The sequence below is a fragment of the Lagopus leucura genome, unplaced genomic scaffold, assembly GCF_019238085.1.
Source record: "Lagopus leucura isolate 7727_CA_CO unplaced genomic scaffold, USGS_WTPT01 Super-Scaffold_100004, whole genome shotgun sequence".
Taxonomy (NCBI): domain Eukaryota; kingdom Metazoa; phylum Chordata; class Aves; order Galliformes; family Phasianidae; genus Lagopus; species Lagopus leucura.
This window is the reverse complement of record NW_024962264.1, coordinates 30,556,088-30,583,027: the sequence shown is the minus strand read 5'-3', so window position 1 is coordinate 30,583,027 and position 26,940 is coordinate 30,556,088. Positions and strand designations below refer to the sequence as shown.

Here is a 26,940-nt window from a genome sequence, read left to right as displayed (position 1 = left end):
CTTTTTTCAACAGGTGAAGACTCACATGTTCTTAAAACCTTTCTTACTAAACCGCACAATCCCAATCTAGTCTCATTTTCCCTTTTTTTTTTTTTAATGTAACTTTGACTGTTAACTGTTGCTTTCTTTTCAGTGAAATTCTGTTTGCAACTGAGACCCCAGATTTTTTCAAGTACTTCAGCAAAGTCCTGATGAAAGGTGAGAAAAACAAAACCGTGATGCATATTTGATGTATCTCGTTCTTCTGTTTTATCAGTTAGTATTGTGTTTGTACCACCAGCATTCAAGCATGATGCTAGGCTTCACTTAGCAGCAAAATATCGGTGACTCTTGATCAGTTTGTGATTTGTTGTAACTGCATTGTTTTTCATTCAACGCTGTAATGAATATTTTTCCTGTACTGTACTACTGCAGTTGCTTAGTTATACTTATGTCAAATGTTTAATTTGTTTTCACAGAACACAGCTGGTGTTTTCCTAGGCTATTTCTGTAATATGCCAAGATGATTTTGACATCAGAAATGCTGCAGTGAGATCTGCAACAGTCTCTGTCCACTGTCTGTCACACATTTAATGAATAGTTTTTCCTTTCACTATATCATTAATGAAAATGTTGCCTGGCAATACACACAAGATGGATTATGAGAAGGCTTCATTTGGTCAACCTCTTCAATTTGACTCTGAAAAATTATCTCTTATTATATACTTCAAATTCTGCAGCCTTCTAATGCTTTCTCTAAATGTTTGCCTGCTGACCAAAAGTGTCACATTTCATCTTAATGACATTTTGCTCATCTATCTTCTTCCTTGTTCTGCTTGGGATGACCAAGATAATCTTTCTGTGCTTAAAGGCAATTTTACTGTTCCCTACTGCAGCCCTTATTAGTGAATGAATGTTTTGTATTTCAAAGACAGTTCTATTAAAATATCCAAAAATATTTGGTGATTCAGAAATATTTTAAAAGTTGTTATGGTCAGATTTTTTCAATCTTGTTTTTCTTTATGATTCATAAGAAGCCAGATTAGAATACTTTTTTCTATGACCATTTCATACAAGAAAAATAATGTTCTGTAGCATAAGATTATGGACACATTTAAAACCCCATTTTCCATCCAGTTACCTTTTGTCTTGCACCTTATTTTTGGATTCAAGTGGGTTTAAATTATTTGCTTTGGTTTAAATTTTACGTGTTCATGATCGTTTTGAATCAAGGGCATATGAGCTACACATTAAGTTATCACAGAAATTTCTCCCACATCTGAATGAAATTCATACACTTATATAAATTTCTGTTAGGCTCAGATCTGAAGGCAGACTGCGTTTACAGTTTCATAGCTTGTCAGATTTTTCTCAGAAAGTGATGTTTTACTGGAGGCACCTCTTTACCTTGTTGACGGTGGAAAAAAATCAGGCATTGGCAGAACTATAGCTGGTGAAAATTGTACTGACTTCATTGGGTTTGTAGGTAAAGAACCACAGCACAGTATTCTCCACTATGATAACTCATATTCTCCTGTTTATACTTCATGAATATTTAGAAAAGGTACGCTTAGTATTTAATTTGTGCAACTACATAGCATTCAACCAATATCTTCCAATATGCTAAATGAGCTCCTTAGGCTGACAGCAGTTTTTCACTTCTTTTTATAAGTTCTGGACCCTGAAAGAAGCAAAACAACTATAAGCAATAAAATCAGAAGGATCGTGGAATCACAGAATCACCAAGGTTAGAAAAGACCTCTAAGATCATCCAGTCCAACCGTCCACCAACATTTCCCACTGAACCATGTCCCTCAGTACAACATTCAAATGTTTCTTGAACACCTCCAGGGACAGTGACCCCATTGTCATGCAGCTTGTGTCAGCACCTGACCACTCTTTAAGATAACGTACTTGCAAGAAAAATAATGTGTGTGCATCAGTAAGTCAATTCCTTAACGTTTTATATCTTTGCGGGTTGTGTACAAACACATGTATGTATGATACTTCCGCTGATCAGCTCAGATTGTCTTAGCTGGTTTTGTATTTGTTGGAAAAACACTGAAGTAGTTTTATGATAAAGAGCTAGTAGTGTGGTTCTTTGTAGATAGGCTGGGTAAAGCAGAGCTGAACATTTCTCAAGGGTCGTGGAAAGCTTCTTAAACTTCAGTTAAGGAATACATTGGAGAGAGATGAGAAATAAGGAAAATCAAGTGTACTCAAAGGTAGAGAAAAATTTAAGTAGCTCTGTAGTATGAAGTTCAAAAAGCTAAAATAACACGGGAAGGGTGAGAGAAAAGCAGATGTGGAGAAATAAATACAGGAAATACCTTGACAAAATTTTGAATGTTCTTTCCCTCCCTATTGCAAAGGAACTTGTTTTAAAAGGAAATTCAGTCAAGTACTGTTAGCTAGAGAAAGATCTTTGGAAAAGTAACCAAAGGAATTGTTGCAAATTGCAAAAACAGACTTTGTTTTTTGTTGCTTAATGGAGAAATTTACACTTAAGTGCTTTCATTTTGATTAAGAACATACAGTTGAAAGTGGAACAAATACCTCTTTCACAAAACATGCCTCACGATTCTCTTCTTTGCAGCACTGTTCCCTCATGGCAGTAAAAGCCACGGTGATGGAAGTCAACTGCTCCTGTGTGATCTGGGGCTTGTATTTGATGAGGTTGATGAGCATTCTGCAAGGGAAGCAAAGTCCTGTGAAGCTGGAAGGTGAGCACGCATCTTAAGAAGCACTTGTCAATCACTAGTCCAGTAAGATCTTTGTTTTCTTATTATCCACTTGCTTTCTATAGCTTTTTTCATCTTTATGAAACAACCAGGCAGGTATTTGCAGTGGGGAGCATCTCCCTATTCTCCTGTGAAATAAAATAGTAGTGCTTTTTTTTGAAGTTGTTCCACCGCTAATATCCCTGAACAAATTATACAGTTGATTTGTGTTGTTACCACTCAAGAGTGTCCTAGATAATATAAGTTTAATATAGCATGAGTTATCCAAGATAGCTTGTTTTTCCTTGTAGTGGGAGGTCCAACGTGACAGTTCTCTCTGACAAAGGCAAACAAGCATCCAGAGATCAAAGGAGTGATTGGGTTTTGGATAAATACGTAGGCTGTCTCACTGAGAGACAAGCTTCAGTTAAACCATAAAGGTCATGCATTAGCTTCCTTGTTCTTCTGGTATGTTTTTATGATATGACTTTCACAGTTTCTGTAGAGGACAGTGTGAGGAACTAACTTTGGGCACTTACTGCTTCCTATCTGGTGCTGTACATACCAGTACAGCTACCCACCTCTGAAAAATGACTTTCCTCTAATTAAAGGCAGATAAATACAGGTTCAACCAGACTGCAAAAGAAACCAGGATAAAGATAAGAAGAAACAAAAGCAGTTAGGTAGGTGCGCTGCTGAGGCTGGACATGGCTGCTTTCCAAGGCATTTTATAGAAGGCAAACAAGTACAGTGGACAAGGGAAAGGTAAGCATTGCCAGGGTAAAAATAAGGAACACAGGTAAGAGAGTGAAAGAGGTGAGCCTTACTCCTGTTTCTTGTGCTGTAACTTTTCTTCTTCAGTTGTACACAAGTCTTCGTGGAAAGTGAACAGATCAGGTGTTAATGATAAAGGCACATAATGCTCATCGATTTCTAGTTTCCCCATGCATGGCCTCCTGAGAGCATAGGAGCTACTACAGCAGTGGCAAACAGCAGGGTTTATCGGATTGGTCAGGTGTCTTCTACATATTTCTCCAAGCACAAGATCCAGCTTTACAGGAAGAGGTAAAAAACACAATTTCATGTTATTCCCTTATTTTAAAAAATCCCTGATATAGATGCTGCTTTTAGTAAAGTTATAAATAATAACTGAGATTTAAATTAAGCTTTGTCTGTAAGATAAAAGGGATTTTTTCTGCTGAATGTTTTTCCTGAATTCATTCTGCTAAATGGATTGCTTGCAGTGCATGCTCACAGAGAGTAATTCAAACATTGACTTCAGTAACAGTGTTATGCTTACTGCAGGTGTGTATGTGGAAGTACCTCTTCAGGGCAGCTTAATACCTCACTGAGCATTTTGCTCATTTGCTAGTACTCCAAACTATTGGACTTTGCTTGTAGTAGGAATTGACACAGAGCTTCAGGAAAAAAAATAGGACTAAGACTAGTAAGGAAACAAAAAAAACACCAAACTTACATTTTCCTCAGCACAAGGCAATAGCTTGTCCTGGCTCAACTGGCAGCATTTGGAGCCAATTGTAGTCATTTGCTTGGTGAATTTTATCAGCTCTGCAGATGTTAGCTGAGGCATCTTCTTGGTGAAGCTCAGGAGAAGCCTGAAATGATAATTTCTTTGATATTGGTGCTTACATTCAAGCAGCTAACAGTGAGCAAGCCACTGCCTTCAACTGTGTAAGGCTCCAGCCAAATCCCACAGCAGAACACTCACTCCTACTAAGGCAGAACTCAGCCTGGTGTTTACAGACTCATGTATGCAAGTATAAGCATGCTCCCTGTGAGATCTCTCCTTTTTTCTGACTAGTCTCCTACCAGGCTAAATAAAATTAATGCTAATGTTGCTGTTTATATTTTGGTAGGCTCTCTTATGAAATGGTATGTATATTTTTCCTGCTTTGTTCACTTTCCTGGGAGTGCAGGGAGCTTGTTTAGAAGCAAAACTGAACTCGAGTGACTTCTTGGCAGAGCTGATCTCAGCAGGAGATAAGCTCAAAAAAGTTGATTTTTTTTTTCCTACTTAAAAACTGTGCTTATTAGTTCTGGTGGCTGGGGGAGCCATAAAAACTGGTACACTAGGCAGAAGTAGCATACTGGATTTGTTGGAAACCTCTAGTTCCAGAAGTCTTTTAAAGATCGAACATGCCCAAGAGTACAAAAAGCTCTCTTTATCTTTCTCCCCAGACAAAGACAGCAGAAGCCTAACTTCATGCAAGCAGTTTATAGATTTGAAATTACTTACATACTTTGTTAGGCATGTGCTCATTAACATTGCAAATCAAGGCCAGAATTCCTGCAGGAGGCTTGTGCCTGCATGTTGCATTGAAGCACAGCACACAGCTAAGCCAGTCTACTGTAGTTAATTTTTTGTTACAGTTGTTAGTATTTGCATTTGCTGATGGAATTAGAGAAAGGTCTTTTGCAGAAGGTGCAGAAATGGCCTTTTAGCCAAATTAATGACTCTTAAGTTACATCTCACAGCTCAAAATGCAGTTATAAAGCAAAGCAAAAACAAAAAACACCAATCCATAGCAAAAGTGAATGAGAGATTGAACAGGTTGTCATTTCACTGCCTCAGAAGCCTGGTGAGGAGAAAACTTTGTCTTGGAAGTTAGAAGGAAAGAAAATCTTACAACTTATTGGACCAAACATTCAGATGATGTCTTTTAGCCCAGCCTTTTTCTCATCTATGAATTAATTCTAGCCTACATTGTTCCCATCTGGTACAGGCATCAGGTAAGCAGAAACATGTTTTAAAAACAAAAGATAAATACTCGTTTTGGAAATAGTAATCTCCTTTCTCCTTGTAAATGTCACAGCTTGTTTTCATCACACTTTCAGTTTCATAAATGTGTTTCTTCAGTTCTTCTTCCTGAGGAAACAGAATTAATTTGAGGAATCACTTTATCAGTGGGAATGCAGAATGTCCTATTGCCTTATGATGAGGCCTTGATCTCCATAGCTTCCTCTCACCTGAAATGCACCACTAAGTTTTAACTTCATTAGAAACCCGTCTAAAACCTCTAAACTGACTGAATGTGACAGAAGTCCACTTCAATCATCTTTAAATATTAATTCTATAAGTAATGGAGGGCTAGGTTTGAGACAGAGTTGCTCCGAGCTTCAGACGTATGCAATGCAGGTGTCTATATCTGAGACTGGCTTGGAAGGGACATTAAAGCCCACCCAGTTCCAATTCCCTGCCATGGGCTGGTTGCCACCCACGAGACCAGGCTGCCCAGGCCCCCATCCAACCTGGCTTTGAACACCTCCAGGAATGGGGCATCCACAGGTCTCTGGGCAGCCTGTGCCAGTGCCTCACCACCCTCTGAGTAAGGCCTTTTCAATTTTCAAGTGGGCAAGTGGTGCTGCAGGGGAGCCTAACAGAGAGTGGGGCTCACAGAAATGCTGTCTCCATCCCTCCCACTGGCATCTCTATCTATCCATGTTAAATCATTATAGAAGCAGCAGCAGCTTCTTGCAAATTATCCACAGAGAGAGGAGGAGGCTGGATACCGGAAATCAGACACGCACACCAAGAGAAGGTTTCTTCCTGTCCCATCCCCAGTAGCTCTGATACCCACAGAAGCACTATTTAGCCAGAACAAGCTGTGTGGTTGTGTGCCTGAATTCATCCATGTATTATAGAAGGCACTTACCCCTCTGCTGCAGCAGTTGTCTGGAGAGCCAGTTTTGCAGCACTCATCCAGTAGGTCCTCGTATCCTTTACCTATTCTTAAAAGCATTTGAGCAGAAAATTCAGGATGTCTTCTGGAATACTCATAAAGAAACCTGCAATATGTATGCATTGTGAATTAGCAATAAGACAAAACCATGGCTTTCAGGAGATTGGGGATGGTAAGGACAATAGGGATGCTTTTGGGTTGCTTTCATCTGACCTTCCATGTAATGGGGAGAATTTCACAAAATCACAGCCCAGAATTCAACTTGAACAGAACATGACTCATTAAGCTCTTCCTATCTAAATGAAATAATTTCCAGTAACAGAGCCATTTCTCAAAAGATCTTGAAAAGATTAGTTGTCCTAGAAGCAGTCCCTCTACGTAGCATTGTGCTCAATCTCTTAGCTGCACTGTTCGTAAATGGAAGTGATGGATGTCATTTAAAGTAAATTAATTATCTTTATTTATGACTTGATACTGTTTCTGTTGCAGCTTGTGGCTTTTTTTTTTTTTTTTCCTAAATTTGCTACAGGTGGGGTCAGGGCTTTGTCAGACAAAGGAACATGTCTAGAAAAGAAATGGATCAAACCTGTTGAATCAAGACATGAGCATCATTTAGGTATGTGTTTTTATTCCCATGTAAGAGTGTATCAAAGCTAGATTTTGAGCCTAAGATCAGAACTGATAGTACCTAAATTTCACATGCATTTCTTCAGTTTTCTCTGAAATAATTGTGTCTTGTTCAGCATTTGTTCTCATTCCATACCCTCTAAGGTTGGTTTTTTATGAAGATAACCTTGTGCAGTTCCTACATGCCCACATGCTCACAGTGCAGACAAATCCAAGGCTAAATGAGCTGATCTTTATCTTTCAAACTGCCATCTTGTAACTCAAGTAGTAGAACAGCAAAATTGAAGACTGGAGGAAGATGCATGTTACCTGGCTAAGTGGGTATCTTTTTCCTGAGCAAAGCGTTCACATATTCCTTTGTCTTCTATAAACTCCCTAACCTGGGGAGATAAGTTTGCAGGTTTGTCATCATTTTCTGCATTAACAATGCATTCAGTTCTTTGGAGCAGTGGCTTTTCACAGCACTTCTTAATTTTACTTGATATAATGTCTTGGTTTGTGCAGACATAGTGTAGAATTTCTTCCTGAAAAGCAAACAAAGGAAGTTTAATCAGATTTTGGTCTTTTTTTAATTTTTAATTTTCTTTATTAGCATTGTTATCCCCATTTTACAGCCAGAGAAGGGGACACTCAAAGGGGAGAAGGAGCTGAAAGCAGTCAGCTGTACAGACTGCTGTACAGTAGTCATCTGGCAGAACAGGACAGAAGTCATGTTACTCTACCTGCTGAAGCCTTTTGCTTTCCATTTGATAGGTTCCAGATAACCACCTAAACAGAGAAGTTAGTTATCTAGCTAGGCATCACAGACAAGTAGTGAGATAGATGGGTTTGATACGTTAGAAAAGCAGAGAGAACAGAGGAAAGGCAGATACATGTTTTGCTGAAAACTGAACAGAAAATATATGGCACAGCTAGAAGCTGCAACAGGATTCCCTAAAACAGAATTAGACCGTTTTAGTCACAAAGTTGATTTGCTGACTTTTTTTAAGACTTCATGACAGAAAAAAGTAAACTGGGATAATCAACCATGTTTTTAGTCTGAAAAATTAATCTCCGGAGAAAACAGTACAACACAGAAGGAAAAAAAATCTGAAAACAAGAAGAAAAGGCATATAATTTCTGCAAATGTACATAAATATTAAATGTTTTACCCTATCACGCATACATTCCAGCATGTCTCCACGACAGCAGTCTTTGTGCATGTTTGCAATATCCGACACAAGTTTGGTAACAGTAAAAAAATCAGCTTTAGGGAATTTCTGGCTTATCTGCACAAGTTTCCTAAAATGAAGAAAAAGAGTTATTGCTAATATTCTCAGTGTGAAACTGTGATAGCTTCCATTACTTGTCTGTAGAGGGCTGTATGCAAACTGGTTAGAAATGGCCTGTTACTGCTGTCACTGATATTGATAAAAAAAAAATGCCAATTGAAGCCAAAGGCTGAGATATTCAGAGTTATCTTAGGATCTCCAGTGAAATTTAGTGTGAGAAAACAGAAATGTGGTAGGTGAATATGAAATTACAATAACAATCTTGTGTCTTATATGAGCTGAACTGTATTTGGCTCGTAAACATTAAATCACCAAGAGAAAACAGTGACTACTGTCATGCATCAATTTGTGCTAGTCCATTTGCCTCGTTAGGTGCTACTGCTGGCCTGCACAGAAAGACGATATTGCAATATTCACATCCATTGTATTGCATGCAGGTGCAGATCTGCTTTCAGCTGACATATGACATCCACAATGTATTTCAAAATGCGTATGCTTAAGGGACTCCAGTGAAGCAGCCAGGAAGCCCTGGAACAAGCAACATATTGCATCTTAACAATGAGTGTGGCCAGTCTACTGCTGAAGCAAAGAAGCCAAAGCCTTGTTTTGTGAGCATCAGGAAGACTCACAGAGCCTTTATGGTCCGTTCTCCAAACTTCTTCAGGATTCCACATGTGTGTTCCTGCCTCAGGCCATCTTCTCTGATGGGCTTCACCACCTTTGGGGCCTAGTAGAAAGACAGTACAGACTGTGAAAATGGAAGAAAGCCAAGAAAATGCTTTGTGGTAAAACTACTGATTTAAGTAGTTAAGTAGCATTCAAGTCATATTTCACCCTGTCCTTAGTAGGGTGAATTCTAAAATCAGATGCAGAGGCTGAAAAAGAAATAATCAATAGCTCTGTTTGAGCATTTGTTTTGTTATGGGAAAGCCACTGGTCCCATGCTACAAAACCAAACCTCACTTTGTAATACCTGTCTCCGAAAGCATTCCTCCAGGTTATGAGTGGAGTCTTCAGTGCTTCTGCAGCAGTCCTTCATCATCTCATCATAATGGATAGCAACAGAAAGGATTGTAGGGGCATAGAGGAAAGGATGCCTTCTGGAAACCTCATAGATAAAACTAAAACAGAGATAAATGTTTTTAATATCAGATTAAGCCTTGAAACGTAGGGAGCTGCAGTGGTATTGTAGCAAGGCAACAAGCTGTATGATGCAGTGTGTCTTGGAAGAATTCTGACATTTTTCTGGAAATTAAAGGCTGAGATCCTTCCAGTTCTGGTCTAGAGGCAGCGGAACATCTGCTTGGCTTTTAAGGACTAAAGACAAATCCCTAGTATTTCAGGTGAGCGCTTTATTTAAACTACAGTGAGATATATCAGATTGTTTTATTTTTTATTTGTTTGGACCTATATTCAAAGTAGGCTTTGGTAGAACAGGTTTCACATGATGAGAAATAGACCTGGATGAATTATTCAAATATTTATCATTAGGAAGAAAAAAAGAGGATGGCTCTACAGCAAGTCTCATTGAACTTTTTGGTTGATAATGCATTTGTGGTCTCAAGGCTCGTAACCACTATATGCAGACAACAAATCTATGAGTCATTTACTTACTATCCTGGTAATGAATGGCGATGCTCTGAATAATTTTTGCAGGCAGCTTCAGCATTTGGCCTTTCAAAAGGAGAAATGAATCCTTTTGATGAATTTTTAAGGGAGAGGAAGCAATCATTTCTTTCGGGGTCCTTTTTAGCACAGCAGTCAGTAAATCCAGGAAGATTGTCCTCCTGGCATATAGTGTTGAGGAAGATCCTGTCCTGTGAAAAATTAGAAAAAAAGCTAATGTGTGTGAGGATTCTATTTCACCCCCATGAGTTTTCTGAGGAGACTTTTTAACCCAAAAAGCCCTAATTTGTGTAAATGTATAGTTTCTCTCTTTACTACCGCTGCTTTGCCTGCAGCGTCAGAGTGACTTCTAAAACATATGTCAATTTCTGGTACCTACTATTATGCCAAGATAGACTTATTATGAGACAGTTTTCAAACATATTGTTCAGCTTCCACTGAACTGAAAACATTCAAACCCTCATTTCTTGATTAGAGTCAAGATGATTGTTTGATTTGTATATCTCAATGGGATCCATATTCTTTTCTAATTAAAATCAGTGTGTAGTGACAAGTCTCAGGTTTGTGTAACAACAGTTCTCAGGTTCCTTGTTCATCACATAGCAATGCTCAGGTTTGCTGTCAGTCATGCTTCAGCTGGGAATTGTTTTAATTCAGGATTTGCGTCATCCCCTTGCTTAACAAATATAAGAGTTGTAACAGACTGATATCCATTTTCCATGATTCAATCTGCTGATCTCTGACAGTGCATTGAAGTGGACTCCACTGAATACTAGCAATGTGAGTTAATGGAGTGGAGAAAGCTCCTATGAGCATCATAGTTGCTAGAAATATCTAATTTGACTTCTACTGAGTTCTGTTATGATAAACATAAAAGCACAAGTTTACAAACGTTTTAAGAGGTCAAGGATTTCAAAAGCTACTGTGTTATTTTCTATGAAGGACTTTGTCATCCTTTGCTCATCTTGAGATGTCTTTTAGGTGGGAGCATGGAGAAGGAAAGAGTCAATAAGAGCAAACATTCACACACAAGTAAACCATGTCTCCTAATATCTTACTCCTGCTGGAAAAATGCATACCAGTACCCTGAAATTATGTCACTTCTGAAAATCTGTACTGCATTAAAAGTACAAGCTTGCTTACCAAAGGCTTCTGACAGTTTGGATTGTCTCTGTCTACATCAGTGCACCTTTTGGCAAAGTCTGTTACAGCTTCAGCCATTTTAACCACTTGGCCAAATGTGTTTCCTTGCACGTACTGCGCAAACATGATCATGGCTCTATAAGAAGAATGGAGATCATTAAGAATGCTTCTATCTAAAGAATAAAAATAACTGTATTACTTTTTGCACGAGACAGTAAGAGAGCTTCTATCACCAATTCGCTCAGGCTTGTGGAACAGGGAGTGTGCAACTTGCAGTGCGTGCTCATCTCCAAATGACACAAAATGCCATAGGGATGTTCACAGGCAGCAAATTTGCAAGTAGATTCTTTACCCAGACAACTTACATGGCTTTAAAATTGTTCTCTTGCAGCTGAGAAAACCGTTGGCTGATGCTGTTTTTTTCCTCTGAAAAACAAGATAATTAGCGTTTGAATACAATATGTTTCAAATGCTTCATCAAATACTTTTTTTTTTTTAATATACAGGAGTTTCAGAAAAACAGAATGCAGTGCCAGTAGTACTATTACTAAGGTGGAGGGCATAAGGCAATGCTATCTATTTGACTTGAAGGTGGGAAACAATTTGTTTTTGAGCTACAATGTAATTTCCCTGCCTATTTCATGCTTTGCAGAAGGGAGATACAATCAAACCTAGGTGTTCAGCTATGATGGTACACATCACATGATTAAATAAACATCTTAGAAACCATTTGTTGACTTGTCTTAGCTATTTAAAAGTGTACTTGATGATCATTTGGCTGCAGGTGAAAGCTTCCCTGCGTAGAAAATACACAGTAAATTGAAGACTACCTTGATGAACAAAAAAATCACAGAACTTCATCCTTCTCTATTAACTGGCCCTGTGGAACACGAATGTGTCCAATTTATCTGAAGATTATATGCAAATATTTTCCTTTGCCAGTGGATCTTTTATTAATGGCCAAGCCTAAATCCTATTGTTTCTTGAGTTTCTTGTTTCCTAGAGAATACTTTCAGAGTAATTTTGAAATTAGGAGCATCTTCCCTAATCAGGATGGTTCTATCTCACACCCATGTCAGTAGTTCGGAGAGCAGTATAAAAGAATCAGGCAAAAACTAAGAGTTAACCCAGTTTCCCTAGGTAATGAGGAAATGTCAGTTGGAATGATGATTAAAGATAAATAGGAAAAACAGCAGTTGTTAGTGCATTTGAAAGTTCTGAAGATGAGAACATTTGACCAGTGATAGAAATATACAATGTGAAAGACTCATTTGACCTGCACACTGTGGGAGGATTTCAGTTTTCTCTTTTTTGGGACTTAAAACTCAGTGCCAAATGCAGTCATCATAGGCTACTTCAGCGGTTAGTGGAGAGTAAGACTTCTCCAAAGAATAATAAAGAGCAATTTCCTGACACAGCTACACTGAATAACTAGCTGGATGTCACATCCTCTTCTTTACTTAAATGTCTTTCTCCCATGGACTATGTATGGATGCTAGAACAACTTGCAGTCTTTGCTTCAACAGGTTTTGGAGTACCTGAAATTTAGTGGAATAACCACACTCCTACAGATTAAATTGCCTTTTAGTGGGCATCCTCTTTGCATGGACTAGCCTGTATCATGCAGCTCATGGACTCTCAAGACATTAGGAAGTGATATTTTTAAGGCTGATCACAGAGCTGGAATTATACAGCTACAGTTCTGTTGCATACCTTTCACTTACAAGAAGACTCTAGTGTAGAACTAGCAGTGATAAAACAATACTAAATAACCATGCATGCTAAGATGCAGTCATCAGTGTTATATGAAAGAACAGAATAAAAACATGAGGTATGTTCTTACCTGTGTCCCGATAACTTCTTGGCAGGGCTCTGACTATAGTAAAACTTACTAATAAAATAATATAGATTACTGTTCTCCAGTTCATAATGTCAGCCTTTGGCAGGGACGGAGATAGGTTTAGTTTATCTCTGAAAATCAGAAAGACTTAAGGCAAACGACATATATACTCTACCAAACAATTTCTGGTTAATCAAAACCCTTTTAGTGTCACATATAACATTAGCCCTTCTAGAATATTCCCGCAATAATTAAACATGCCATTATTTGCTCAGTGTGATGAACTGATCAACTTGTTGCAAAGAAATGACTTTGTAGATTCTTTTTTCCCTGAAATTTAGGTAGACATTTTTAACTTATCACACTTCAAACAAGAAGTTTAAACATTCTCTGCGCTTTTTATCATAAATGTAGATCTCTTCTACTTACAGATTTGCTCAAAGGTGATTGCTGTGCAGAAGGCTCCTTCCTAACATGTTGTTAACCAAAGGATCCCAAGTTCATCTGTTACCCTGAGATTTTTGCTTTTGCTTTCTTGCTGAAAAAGCCATCTTTTGCTCCCTTAGTCCAAGGTGTCATGGTGAAAATGTTGAATTAAGTACCCTATACAGGTGTATATATATATATATATATATATATATATAGGGTATATATGAACGTTAACAATTAGCATAAAAATGCGTCTGAAATCTTCAAACAAAATCAACTTGAAAACTGAAGAAGGAAGGGGGAAAAAGGTTTTTGACTTATTTAATGTCTTTTTTAAAAAGTATGCTATAGCATAATTGTGACCAAAATGGTCAATTTTTTGAGACAGAATGGCTTAAGAGAGCCATGGATATTTTTAACTAAGAGATGAGTGGACAAGTACAGGTATACTCAGTTTGAGGGAGGAAAAAAAAGAGAGAAGTTTTTATTTCTTTAGTGAGAAACTGGCGACATTCTTTGTTTCATTCTGAAGAAGAATGATGAGGCTTTTCTGATCTCACATGAGACAGTATCAAAAGGAAAAAGGATTCTGAGCGAAGATGGTAGCATGGAGGCAGTGTGGAGACTGCTTGGTGCAGTCCCAGATCAGTTTCCTCAGAAGCAGCGGAGAGAGATACAGATTAATCCCTTTATTTTTATGATCAAATGCAATCATGTTATGGAAAGCTATAAAAATAAGAACAGGGAAGGTGTATTTGCTTGAAGAAAGATTCAGAAGCAGCTGAGACACTGATGCTAGAGGCTTTTTATAGCTGGTTTATAGAGTGTGAGAGTTTACTGATGTGTAATGTGCCATCCTAATTATTTCAGGAAGCCGCACTTGGCTGCTGAAGCGCTTAAACTCAGTGTCTCCTCTGCCCCTCACCATGCTTAGTGAAACAATCAAATGCTTTTCACTTGTATTTGAAAATATTTGCTAGTATGAGGATGGCAATCTACAGTGAACATTCTCTTATCTGCAGAAGGGAAATGTACATATAGTATTTAACTAGAACAAATGAAAGAATTATGAGTTCTTGTTTTTCAACCTTGCTGACTGAATCAGTCTTAGACCTGTGGAGACGACAGCTGTTTCCAGGCCTTCTTACAAACTGTCTTGCAGTTTCAAGGGAGAGCTAAAAGCAGCTGACTGCTGCTAGGGTGTGTGGAGTTGTGAATTTCCATCAGCTGGTTGTGGCTGTGTGGAGGGGAGAAGCATTCTCAAGAGACTGCTGAAATTTCTGAGTATTTCTTATGCTGTAAAGTTTTTGGTCTTTATGTTGTCACAACCAAAGAGAGGAGCTGGTTCTTCCTCATTGTTCCTCTTTGGTTTTTGTTAGCTTTAGAGGAAGGTTCCTGTGGTTTTGGTTGGTTCACAATACAATTGAGTCATTGATTAGCAATCCCTAATTAAGCTACTGAAAAGCAAGTGTGTTGAGACACTTAATTTTTGCTTTTACTAGTGAGAACAGAATTTGTGAATTTAACTTTCACTTGGGTTAGCTACTTTGTGATTATATCAATTCTCAGTCTTGGAAGTCAACCTTGGTGCTTTCTGGTAATGTAAGTAATGCATGTGAAGGATTAAGTTATATTCTTGCATTAGGCACTTGGAGAGTAGTAGTCTTACAAAATCCTGAAAATTCATTCTGAAATGAATGATATCTATAGGAAGCTCATATACCTGGAAGAATTGAGCTTCTCAAGTAGTGAGATAGTTTGTCTTTACAAAATCCTAAACTGCTTTGATATTTGGAATTCTTTTCCTTGTAAATAATTTCCAGTAGTGAAGTGCTGTCTAGTGTTCATACTGAAACTTTCTAAATTCTTTTGAATTCATATTTTTAAAATTCATATTTTTAAAATGTAATGTCAAGAAAAGGAAGCTGACTAGGTTTTATCTGATTAAATTTTCTGGAATGGGTCTTGTTTGGATATTGAGCTTTACAGCCTGCAGAAAATAAGCTAAAGCAACAGTTATGAAATGGAATTTTTTATTCCCCTCACCACTTCATTTTCAGTGCTTGTGTCTGTTGTACATCCAAATCTGCAAAGGCCTTGTCTATTCCTTAGGTAATTAGTTTCTTGGCCCAGGGATCCTAGGTCTGTGTTTCAATCATGAAGTCTCCCCTACTCAAACTTATTGCTGCACTGAGTGGTAAGATTGCCATGTCCTGTGTTCAGTGAGGCTTTATATATTCTTTATCTCGTGTGCTATTTTATTTATTTCAAGAAAAGGGAAGAAAACATTAAAAACAATAATTAGAGAATGGAACTTGGCCACTCAAGTGGTCAACACCTGGCTGCTGTAATACTTCGCTGCCTTCTGTCAATGGCTACATCAAACAACATGAACAAATAAATACGTGCAAGTTCGTGTGTGTGTACGTGCATACACTTTAAAAAAAATGTATCTATTTCTTCTAACTCTTCATCAAAGTTGAAAAAGTGAGGTGGTCACAAATTTCCCTTGGTAAACCTCATTGGTAGGGAGTTTAATTCTCTAATTGTATGTAAAAAGAATCCAGATGGTGTAGACATTGGGTAATGTGTGAGGAAACGGCCTGTGTAGTCTACAGGGCATGTGATACTGTAAATGTTTTGATTGCTCTGTCTGTAATGACTGAAGTTGTGGGTCTTTGTTGATCAAGAGATACACACGATGAGATGCAGCTTGGGCTTATTTATCTGCTGGGCATGTCTGTACACAACAGTAGCACAGTTGCTGTTAGGATAGTTAGTTGCAGCTGTTTTGCCCTACCAACAGTACATGATGACTTTTTAGAAACGGAGGATAATTCCTTGCTTCGAAGGGCAAGTATTTGTAATGGTTGGATTTAAAAAGGTTGAAAATATAGTTTTATACACAGAGAACTGTAAACAAAGAAAAACGGGTTCACTTCTGTAGTTTTTTTGTTTTTTTTTTTAATTGAAAACCGTAATCCTTTTCCCTCCCCATCTTGTAGTAATGAGTTTGTGGTTGAACACATAGAATTTTCAGTTGAAAGTCAAAACCAATTCAGCTTTTAATCCATACTATTCTGTTAGTTAGCTGCAGATTCACTAAGGAAATGTGATCCCTAAAACATGTTTGAGTTTTTCCTGCAAACATTTAGCTCAAAACTTCACAGCAGTTTTCTATCCTTTCACTGTCTTGACGCACATGCATGAATAGCATTCAAAGTGGTCTGAACTGGCATTATGTCAGCTCTTCTTGCTAAAGCATACTGAATTTACTTTGAGTACCATGGCACTATTGGCCAAACCCAAACTAATTCACATGAGAAAGCATGTTGCCACCTGAGGATTGCCAAAGTAGACAGGTTTCATAATTGGTTTTTAGGGTTTACTTTGAAGCTCACTGAAGAGGGTGAAAGGTTTTCCAGCAAGATGACTTGTGATGGCGTGACAGCTAACGGTCACTGCTGTATCTGTGCCTCAAACATTAAGGCATTCATGGGTCACTTGGAACACGGAACTTTTTTACTTGTATATTCAGTACATCTTTTCTGTTGCACATAGCAAACTTGGAAGCAGAACAGGGAGGAAACCCAAGTTATTAACTTCATTGCTGCAAATGATTTAATAGATTATTTGGCAGTACTAAGAATTCTTATGATAAAGAATTACTTTTTTCAGTCCATGAATGTGGCTAATTGTATCAATCATTTTTGAACTTGTTTCACCTGTATGACTTCCTGAGTTGAAATGTTTTGGCAAAAGTACATGTCATTTGCCTAGCTAAGAGGACTCTGTTCAAATTCCCTTAATTTTAGGGAATGAAAATATTCATACATAATATCTAGCTCTTCCACGTTTTTAGTCACACTTAGGTGTTTTGTGTGGTCCCTTGTCTAGATATGATTTGGCAGTTTCCCCTTGAGAAGCATTCACCCTGTGGGTGTATCAGCAAGTCAGTACAGGAGACAGGATAACCTTGCAGTGTGGGTGTAAGCATGCCCAAGCCACGCACACCTACTTCCTGCCATAAGTTGGCAAAGATCTTTTCTGTCCTTTGGTTCTTTTGAGTCACTTGGCTGGGAATGAAACAACTCTCCTCACCGCTTTTCTTGGCAGTGCTTCTCTCTATGCCCTTTGTCTCTGAACTTGTGTGGACAACACGCATTTTTGCTGTGTGTTGTCAGAGTGGTGTGTTGGTGGAAGGTACACTGGGTGCTTCAGTGGTCCCGATGTTTGGAATCAATTGACATGTTTCAGGAGCACTTGTTTATGTGTCTGTCTGTACTGGAGTTCTCTTAGCATGTCTACGCATGAGAAGGCTTATGTTTTCTTCTGCTTCTTTGACCCCAGTAAATTTTGTGGTGTACTTAAAAGCAAAACAAGAAGGAACAAAGCCCGTAAACAAGAAGACAAATTAATACATTCACAAGTATTATATATTCATCAGCTTCAGCTTTTCCCTTTTTTGCTGCAACACTGACAGGATGTTCAAGGAAGACTTGTTGCCTTCCAGTATAACTCTAAGCCATCCAATATCACATGACTCCCAGAGTGACAGAACCACCTAGTTTTCTCAAAGAGGTTTAGTCAGTAGCTGTTATGGTCACCCCATTGTCCTAACACTTGTGATATTATTTTTACATGGTCAAGTATTTACCAGCAACCTATACTGGAGGGAATTATTTTATGAGCTTCTGAGGAGAGGTCTGGGTTTCATCCATATTGGAGGTGGTTCCCTCAGCTTCAGTTCTGTGAAGTTGTGCTGTTCTCCCAGGGATGCCGCAAGCAGCAAGAGGAAAAAACAACCATACTATCTTTGCTGTCTGCACTGTTCCTACTTTCTCCACACAGCAGATTATCAAACTTTTACTTGAATCTTTTAAGGTATAGGATTTCAAGTTTCTGTCTAAAATGACCTTTGATCAGCTCTGTGATACAGTGACTGAGTAGTGCTCTGCCAATTTTACTATTCCCTTAATTCTTCCCTTCCATGTCATGCTAGGACCATGTCAACAATAAAATACACATTTTCTAGAGAATGCAAAAGAAATAATCAAGTAAATACATGATTTAACAATCACCTCAGAGAGCATCTCTTTAATAGCAATATTTTCTGATAGCAAAAAGAGGATAGAGAATTGATGCATCTATTGAACTATATTGATCTGTTTATTCGTGAGTTCAAGTTATGGTTCTACTTCACGGGGTAGTGTTGGTGTCAGTTTAGATTTATCAGTATAACCAAATGCTTGCTTTTCACTGCAGGACACTTCTTTCCACACTATAACCAGTTAATCTTATGGATCTAACTTTGTTTTGTTACAGGATCAGGTTGAGGAGAGGCTCTTTCACTTTTTCATACTGCAGCAAAGGTTTGGGGCTCAATTTGTTATTACACTAAGGAGGAGAGGAGAAGCAATCATTGCTAATGGGTGGATTGTGGTTGTCAGGGTAGGGAACAACAGCCCAGTGTTTAGTGTGAAAGATTTAGATGTGTGCTATTTCTGTTGAGATTGCTGACTATCTGTTTGTTAGCAGCACAAATGTTTTGTACTGAAAAGCAAAGCCTATATGCTAGCCAAGTATGAGAGCATAAGACAAACCTCCAACATCTGGAAGGGAAGAGGTGACGGTTTGATGGCTGGGCTAGATGATCCTACTGGTTTTTTCCAACCTTCATGATTCCATGATTCTGAGTAAGATATTCTTCAAGTTAATGTCCTGTTCTTTCACCACCTCCCCCCCTATTCTTTCCTTGATTTCCTAAGCTCCTACTTTTAAATGTTTTCCACATTCCACAGAGACTGGCTACAGCTGACCACAACAGAGTACAAAGGGTGACATTTACAACTTGTCCTTGTCTTTATCTGGCACCTGTAGGCGTGATGGTCTAGCCAAGTGAAACACCGATGCTGAATGTCAAAACACACTATCTTAACAACACACAGTCTCTGTTATCTTAATACAACATAAACTTTGGTTGCAGTGACCTGCTTACACAGCATTTTTGTCTATAGTGAGGAACTTGCTTGCAGGTAACAAAGCAAAAGGCAGTTCAGAGAAGGCAACAACTAATTCTTGTAGGCCCTTTTGCAAAAGACATTGCTCCCCAGATACTGAGTCTTGTGCAGCTCATTCTGGACCTACTAAAGTTTTAAGTTTTGGAGTATAAATTCTCTATCAACTCCTTCTCAGTGTGTGACTTTGCCTATCTGAGGTTCTTCTTCTGGTTGAGTCATCTTATTACTGTTTTGGTTGTTGGTTTTTTTTTGCTTTTGTTTTTAATATGGCATGGCATTTAGCTAGCATAGTGCTTTGCCAGAGAAGACCCATTAGTATCTGGCATAGTAGATAAAGCCAAGGCAGGATGTTCAAGGTATCTTACATAGCATTAGATGCCACATTCTAGGCAGCTAAATCATAGCTGTAGGTCCTGCAGCTCTGAAGGATGAGACAAACAGATCAGTATAGAATGCCCTAGACTTCTAGGCACTTCATATATTTGCATCTGCTAATGGCCCAAATTAATTGTGGAAGTCATTGTTCGAGTCTGTATGGTTTTCAGCCCCAAATGAGAATCAGCATTTCATATTTAATAAGATATTTCTAAACATATAAAGAAACATATAATAAAATGAAGATTGCCAAAGATTTCAAGTTTACAGTGGAGATCCTTGCTCACTTTTCTCCTCTCTGTGCCTTCTTAAATGGAAGGACTCTAGAGAGTTAATTTTCCTGAGAAAATAAAATAAAGGAAGGTAGAGAAAGGAAAAACCTAACAAAATACAGGTGTTTTTACTAAAATACTGAAAGCTGAAAGTATGCAAGCTGTTTCTGAAGAATGTACTTCTAAATTTTTCTGAATGAAAAATTAATCTTATTTGACAAAGGTGGGTAAAAGACTCCAAGGTCTGAAATGTCTAGGCAGCTTTTCCTAACTACCAATATTTCTTAAAAATATTCTATTTGGACTGACAAAATAGTACTAGTTCAGTGCAATGCGAACAATGTTCTTGCTCTTCTGGGCACAAGGTTTTGTTGTTCTGGTCTTCCGTTATCGGTACACTGAGCTCTGGACTTTAGTACTGTCAATTGAAAATTTCCCTGGGATTTTGAAAATTGCAAAAAACTGGTTTGTTTCAGGGTCAGCCTTACACTGCAGTCAGTCACTGCACTGTATGGTACGATTCATGAACTTTTCTTACTGATACCTCCTGTGCAAGAAAATGGTGGGATATACAAGAACAGATGTAATGACAAGAAAGAACATTGGAATGATGGGGCCGTATAGGAAGGCTTATGCACAATTCTGTGAATTCAGTTTCTTGTCAAGTATGTATATGTATACAAATCTACAGCTTGTTTAACGTCAGGGAGAGACAGTTTTTCAGTGACTGCTATTTGTCAGTCTGGGCTGGCTGAAAATATAAACTTAATTTCAGTGGTATTCAGTTCATACTTGTGGCTTAGAACATTCTTACTGTCTCCTACTGGGTTGCAGTTTATGAACATGCCAGTGTAGCTCCATGTCCTTAAGGCCTTCCCTGGGTCCACTGAGCTCTCTGGTGACCCCCCTCACACACACACTGTGTGTGTATTTGTCTGGTAATATTCAAGCCCACACTCAATATATTTCTAATTCAGCAGTAGAAAATAATTGGTTAAGGTCAGCAATTACTATCTGTAGACATTGACTTTTCTATTTACACATCACCCACATACCTGTTTCAGCCACTAGTGTCAAGTAAACTGAGACATCCACTGTCTAGTAGGAGAACCTGGGCTTTTCATTTTGTATTTCTTGAAAACGAAGCAACTAGATTAGATTCTTGTTCCATTTAATAGAAATTACCAATGTAAGATTTCAGTAAGAGAAAGGATTCGTTGGAAGCTTTCAATTTGTCCCTCTTGGAAATCAGTGTGTTCTAAAAGACAGACCTTTGTTTGGAGGGATGTGTGTCTAGATGTAAATTTGAACTACTTTATCTAGCAGTCATATAAAAATATATGACACATAAAATGGCATTATTAGAAATTCTTAGCTGAGGAGTTTCAGAGAAAAATGACTAGTAGAATAATATTTGTTGATATTGTTGATTTCTTTAACCTGTTAATTTTTTACTTCAGAGGGCATTTTGGCTTAGAAACAGTGAATGTTACACTCAAAATAAGCTTTCTTACTTTTCACTGTGATGTTTCATTCTGTTTCATTTTTTTAAGAGATATCAGACTCTTTGAAGTAGTACTGTTTCCTCCTGTTAAGAAATAAATAGATAAAAAGCTAAAATAGATAAAGCGTTTAGTTCATATAGTATATTGTATATATTTCGGTTGAAAATAAGGCTATTTTACTTCATATTCATTATAAAATTATCCAAAAGAATCACCAGTTACTGACACAGTTGCAAATCTTCTAAGGTCAAAAAGGAGCAATGCCACTTCATGATTTTGTGTAGACCATGACAGGGAGCTTGGAAACAGAGAAGGTGGGAAGCAATAAAATATTTTACATGTTGTTATCAACAATCAATAGAATTGTAGAATCGTTAAGATTGGGAAAGATCTCTGAGATAATCCTGTCCAATCCCAAGCCATCCCCACCACGCCCACTGACCGTGTCTTTTGACACCGCACCTCAAGTGCTGTGTTCAGTTTTGGGTTCCTCACTACAGGAAAGACGTTGAGGCCCTGGAGCGTGTCCAAAGGGCAGCGAAACTGGTGGGGTCTGGAGCACAAGTCTTATGAGGAGCGGCTGAGGGAGCTGGGATTGTTTAGTCTGGAGAAGAGGAGGCTCAGGGGAGACCTCATTGCACTCTACAACTTCCTGAAGGGAGGTTGTGGTGGAGAGGGATTTGGCCTCTTCTCCAGGGCAACAAGCAGGACACGGGGTAATGGCCGCGAATTGTATCAGAGGAGGTTTAGGTTGGACATAAGGAAGAACTTTTCCTCTCAGAGAGCGGTCAGGCACTGGAATGGCTGCCCAGGGAGGTGGTGGAGTCGCTGTCCCTGGCAGTGTTCAAGAGGCATCTGGATGACGTGCTGCATGATATGGTTTAGTGCTTGTGGTGGCAATGGTGATGAGGAGACGGTTGGACTAGATGATCTTGCAAGTCGTTTCCAACCTTGTGATTCTATGATTCTATGTCCCTCAGTGCCTCATCTCCATGTGTCTTGAGCACCTCCAGGGATGGTGACCACACCACTCCCCTGGGCAGCCTGTGCCAATAATTCAGTTAATCACACAAATGTACATTTCCATTAGCCATGAATGATGCTTCTAAACTGCAGTCACATTTGCTGAAAGGAAATGTGACAAAGTTACATACTGGGTTTATGATTTTGACCAGAGTACTTTGAAAGCAACTTGCAAATTCAGATTTTTGCTTTGCCCTGGTACATGGGTCTGTTAAGATCTGGCTTACAAGTCTGCCTTCAAAATATAATTTGGTGTGACCTTTGAATTGTGTGACACGTAGTTTTATGCTGGATGAAATCCAGTTTACTAGTCCTGGTTGCAGAAAAAACATTCTCAGGTCTTTGGAAAAAGACAAAGCATGAGTTAGTAACTATCAAAGAAAATAAATAAAGTCACTTAGCATTGATTACCTATATACTTATTCATATTTACCCAAAAAGTACATTCGAAGTAGAAAAGTCAAGCACTATCCTTAATAAGAGGCAACTAGGGCAAAAAGATTATAAAGATTTGTATCAAAGATATTAGTGGACCTGAAGATGTCAGTGGAATTTCTTGTGTACCATCAAAAGCACCTACACTTCGCACATTTTTGGTGTAATGCTGTCATAAATGTTTTCTGATATGTATATGAGAGCATGAAAACAGTAGGGTGATCAAAAGAAATTTTTTGAAAATTAGAAGTGTGCACTGGTCCAAAGCTACTGCCCATTGCAAAGCCTTGGATACACTCTACTGCATTTTTAATAGGGCTGAGTAATGCAAGATCAGCATCGTAAGCTGCTGTGGAGGGTTAGAAGAACATTCTTGCTTCTTCATCATTTATCTGTTTTCCTTGTCATGACCTCGATAAAAGTTTTTTCAAAAGTCAATATGATTTAGAATGCTCAAGGGCAAGTTGAGGCATGCATTAAAGGACTTTCCAAATATTAAGGCTGGAGCCCACGGTCTTCCAAGAGAAACTCCAGAATCACAATACTAATACTAGTTCTCAAACACTGAGACTGAATGCAGAGCAGCTGGGGCAAAGAGAAGGAGGGCATTCCATCAACCTCAGATGAACTGTGAGAAATCAAGCCCCAACAGGGAAATGCCTTGGCCAAGAGATGACAACATCTTATAGAGTGCCTTTAAAAGGTGAGCGCCAGTATGCAGTGTGATAAAAGACAGCTGTCAATTTATGATTTAGAGTGTGGTATAGGTATGGACAGGAGGAAATGGCTGAATAATTCAGAGATGAAGAAAATGAGGAGGTTTTGGGGAGCTGGGAGCCTGATGAATGCAAGGGACATGTGGTCAGCTGAAGGAATTAAAGACTGAAGGAGAAGGCAGAAGGAAATGGATATAGTCTTTTATCTTAGAACAGAAGGTGAAAGACTCTTTCTTAACCACCAGAAGAGTATAATTTCCAACTTCTGGATCTTCTTGTTACTCTGAAATCTTTTGAAAACTTCTTGAAAATCATCTTTGCACTGCAATGGTAGGTTGTCTTAGCATGTGAAATTTAAACATTGTAAATAATTCAGAGAAGGTTTCTGTTAATTATTGTTAATGGATGATGATCTCTAAAGTTTTCTGTGTAAAGAATGCACGTTTTTGCTATCAGGTTTTCTTGAAAGAAAACTTGATTTGAAGAAATAGTCATTATGAGTATTAGAGGTTGAATGGTCATGGCTTTACTAACCTTTATAGATGGTGTATGAAAAAGAGATGAGCTATAAAGAAGTGAAAGTGGTGAAATTAAGAATTAGCTTGTGTTTTACTGAGGTTTTACAGTACATCACAAGCTACAACTATGTATCACTTTACTATACTGTGCTATAACAGGAAGATTAAGCAAATAGGGCATAGGAACAGGAGCAGACTGCAAGATGTGTAATTCCCTAATTCCCTGTATTACTTGTTTCTGCAAAGGTCATGTTCTTTTAGATTCTTGTGTATTACCACAGTATTATGTTCTTTTCTGGTACCCCATTTCCTTGGGAAGGCTTCTTTTTTTTTTTTTTCTAATAAATTAATAAATCTAGACAGACATAACAGACATTAGCCTCTCCAGGGCACATCAAGTGTACATCAGCAAAACTGCATGAGAATTGTTACATTTTTTAAATTTCAAGAGGTGGATGTTCACAACGGTGCTCAGGCTGATATGGCGTAATATTGCAAACTCAGTGTCCGTAGACAAGGAGATAGGCCTTCCAAAACTCTGTTATGGCCTACAAGTTGGTGTGTTTATTTGCTTTCGTTTTTTTTGTTTGTTTTCTATTGAGTATTCAGGAATACTTGTGTAGTTTTCAAGGAGGAGGAATATCAGAGTAACAAGGCTTCTGAGATAACCCAGACTGCCCAGGGAGGTGGTGGAGTCACCGACACTGGGGGTGTTCAAGGAAAGGCTGGATGTTGTGTTGAGGGACATGGTTTAGTGGGAGCTATTGGTAATAGGTGAACGGTTGGACTGCATGATCTTTTAGGTCTTTTCCAACCTTGGTGATTCTGTGATTCTATGAAAATCTGCTGCATAAAAATGAGTCACAGGTGTTGTGTTGAGAGTTACGTTAATAGTTGGCCCTTCTGAAACTTGAAGTCATAGTTTGGTTCCAGAAACCTAAATGTGTTCCAGGTGATCAAGGAGGTTTCTCAACCTCTTTATGAGACACTTAGGCCATTGAAGAATATTTTTGCATCAGTCTGGTCTTAGAGCTGCATCTGTGCTTGATTTCTCTGCCTTCTACACTCAGACAGGGAAAAAGACAAAAATACATCACTTCTGGGAAACCACAAAAGTGCAAAAGAATTATTATGTAAGCTCAGTTTCATTATATTCCACGAATAAAGGAAAATTACTCAGCATGGGAGCAAAAGCTGTTAAGAAATAATTTTTAAGCCACATCAACACATCTGTGTTACTCTTTCTCTATAAACTGACAGATACTTTAACATACAAAAGAGAAATTGATGAATTCCCATAACTTGTCCTACTACAGGCAGAGGTCAACCCATCCTTTCATATATTTTTTTTACATGTTTAACTTTGTTATCTTGACACAGCTCTTTTCAGCATTGATAAACACACCTGGGAAATCACATATACAAATGCTGTATCTCTCTGGAGCCAGCAAAATTGCTGGAGCATTAACTAAAAAAACATTCTTCATTACTAAATCTTATAGATTTATTAAGTTGCTTTGTTTTTGAAATGATTGTAGTAGCTGAAAAGACCTATTAGATATAGCTGTGAGCTAACCAGCACATATAAGAACAGGTTGTGATATGGTCAGAGTTTTGGCAAAGACTGGCAATCTATTGAGAAGTCTCTTGATAGTCTCGTGGAGCTAGAGCTGATTTCTTTGCTTCAGAATCCTAGCTGGATTCTTTTTTGTACAAGCTTATCTTGGTCTAATTAACTGCAGCTATGCTGTCCTAGAGCAGGTTCCTCACAATTGCAGTGAAAGACTCAGATTTTTGGATGGTGAATTAGATAACAAGAATGGCCTTTATAATGACTGTGCTCCCTTACACCAGAGAATGATGAAGGGAAAAAGCACTTAACTGCTGCTGGTGAATGATTCTTGCTCAGATTTGCTATCCATCTCTTTAGATGTTTATGAATACCCTGAGGTCATATAAATTATTCAAAAACAATGCATAACTATGACTGATTCATTGAAAGTCCAAGCCTTTTAATCATATCTAGATTCATGGATTCTTCCTTGTACATTTTCAACTCCTTATCTCTGTTTCATGCTGAGTGTACTTCTGTGGTTCTGGAGAAGACTGCTGGTTCATGAACTAGAGTCACGAAATTTCAAGGCCAAGGTAACTGTCTGTACGCAATGCTTTATTATGTGAGGGATCAAAGCAAAAACAATCCCACCATCCCACATTTAAGTGTAGAAGATTTGGGGTTTTTTTGGGGGTATTTGTGGACTGAAACTAATTATGTGATAGAAAATCATGGTGCTTTAGTTACATGGAAGTTCTCTGTTAGGAACTTCCTGCAGTGAAGGACGTTATTTTGATTGTTGGCTTCTCAAAAGGCATCTCTAAAGTCAAAATCTGTTTTGAAAAGAATTGAAGGCATAAACAGAAGTCTAAAAGTAGCTAACTCTGCAGCTCTTTGCAAGCAAAGAGATGCTTGATGCATATGCATTATTTTATTTTATTTTTTTCAAGTGAACACTGCTAACCATCTTAGAGTGAACTGTGCTTTTGAACATTGTCTTACTGTGTAATAACCACTGAAGTGAAAAGTGAAATGTTCCTGTAATTGAGTCAGAGAATTAAGGTCTACTAAATATCACACCAGCTTTCATACTATTAGATTTGTGTGATGTGAGTACTTTACAAGAGAAAACAATAGAACGCCTGTCCATATATACAGCTGTAGCAACCATCTTGTGTAAGGAGT

At 38.3% G+C, this 26,940-nt stretch overlaps 1 protein-coding gene across 1 annotated transcript; it reads right to left on the bottom strand.

Moving 5' to 3' along the window:
• Positions 1 to 1,590: 1,590 nt before the first annotated feature.
• Positions 1,591 to 11,485, bottom strand: LOC122180177 (alpha-fetoprotein). Its single transcript, XM_042871696.1, has 13 exons — positions 11,433 to 11,485; positions 11,068 to 11,203; positions 9,913 to 10,115; positions 9,272 to 9,419; positions 8,928 to 9,025; positions 8,179 to 8,308; positions 7,337 to 7,551; positions 6,374 to 6,506; positions 5,489 to 5,586; positions 4,177 to 4,315; positions 3,527 to 3,750; positions 2,536 to 2,668; positions 1,591 to 1,660 (listed from the first exon to the last, which is right to left on the bottom strand). Exons 2-13 carry the CDS (start codon positions 11,197 to 11,199, stop codon positions 1,616 to 1,618), a joined length of 1,698 nt encoding a protein of 565 aa, XP_042727630.1. The 5' UTR covers positions 11,200 to 11,203; positions 11,433 to 11,485; the 3' UTR covers positions 1,591 to 1,615.
• Between the last annotated feature and the right edge of the window lie 15,455 nt (positions 11,486 to 26,940).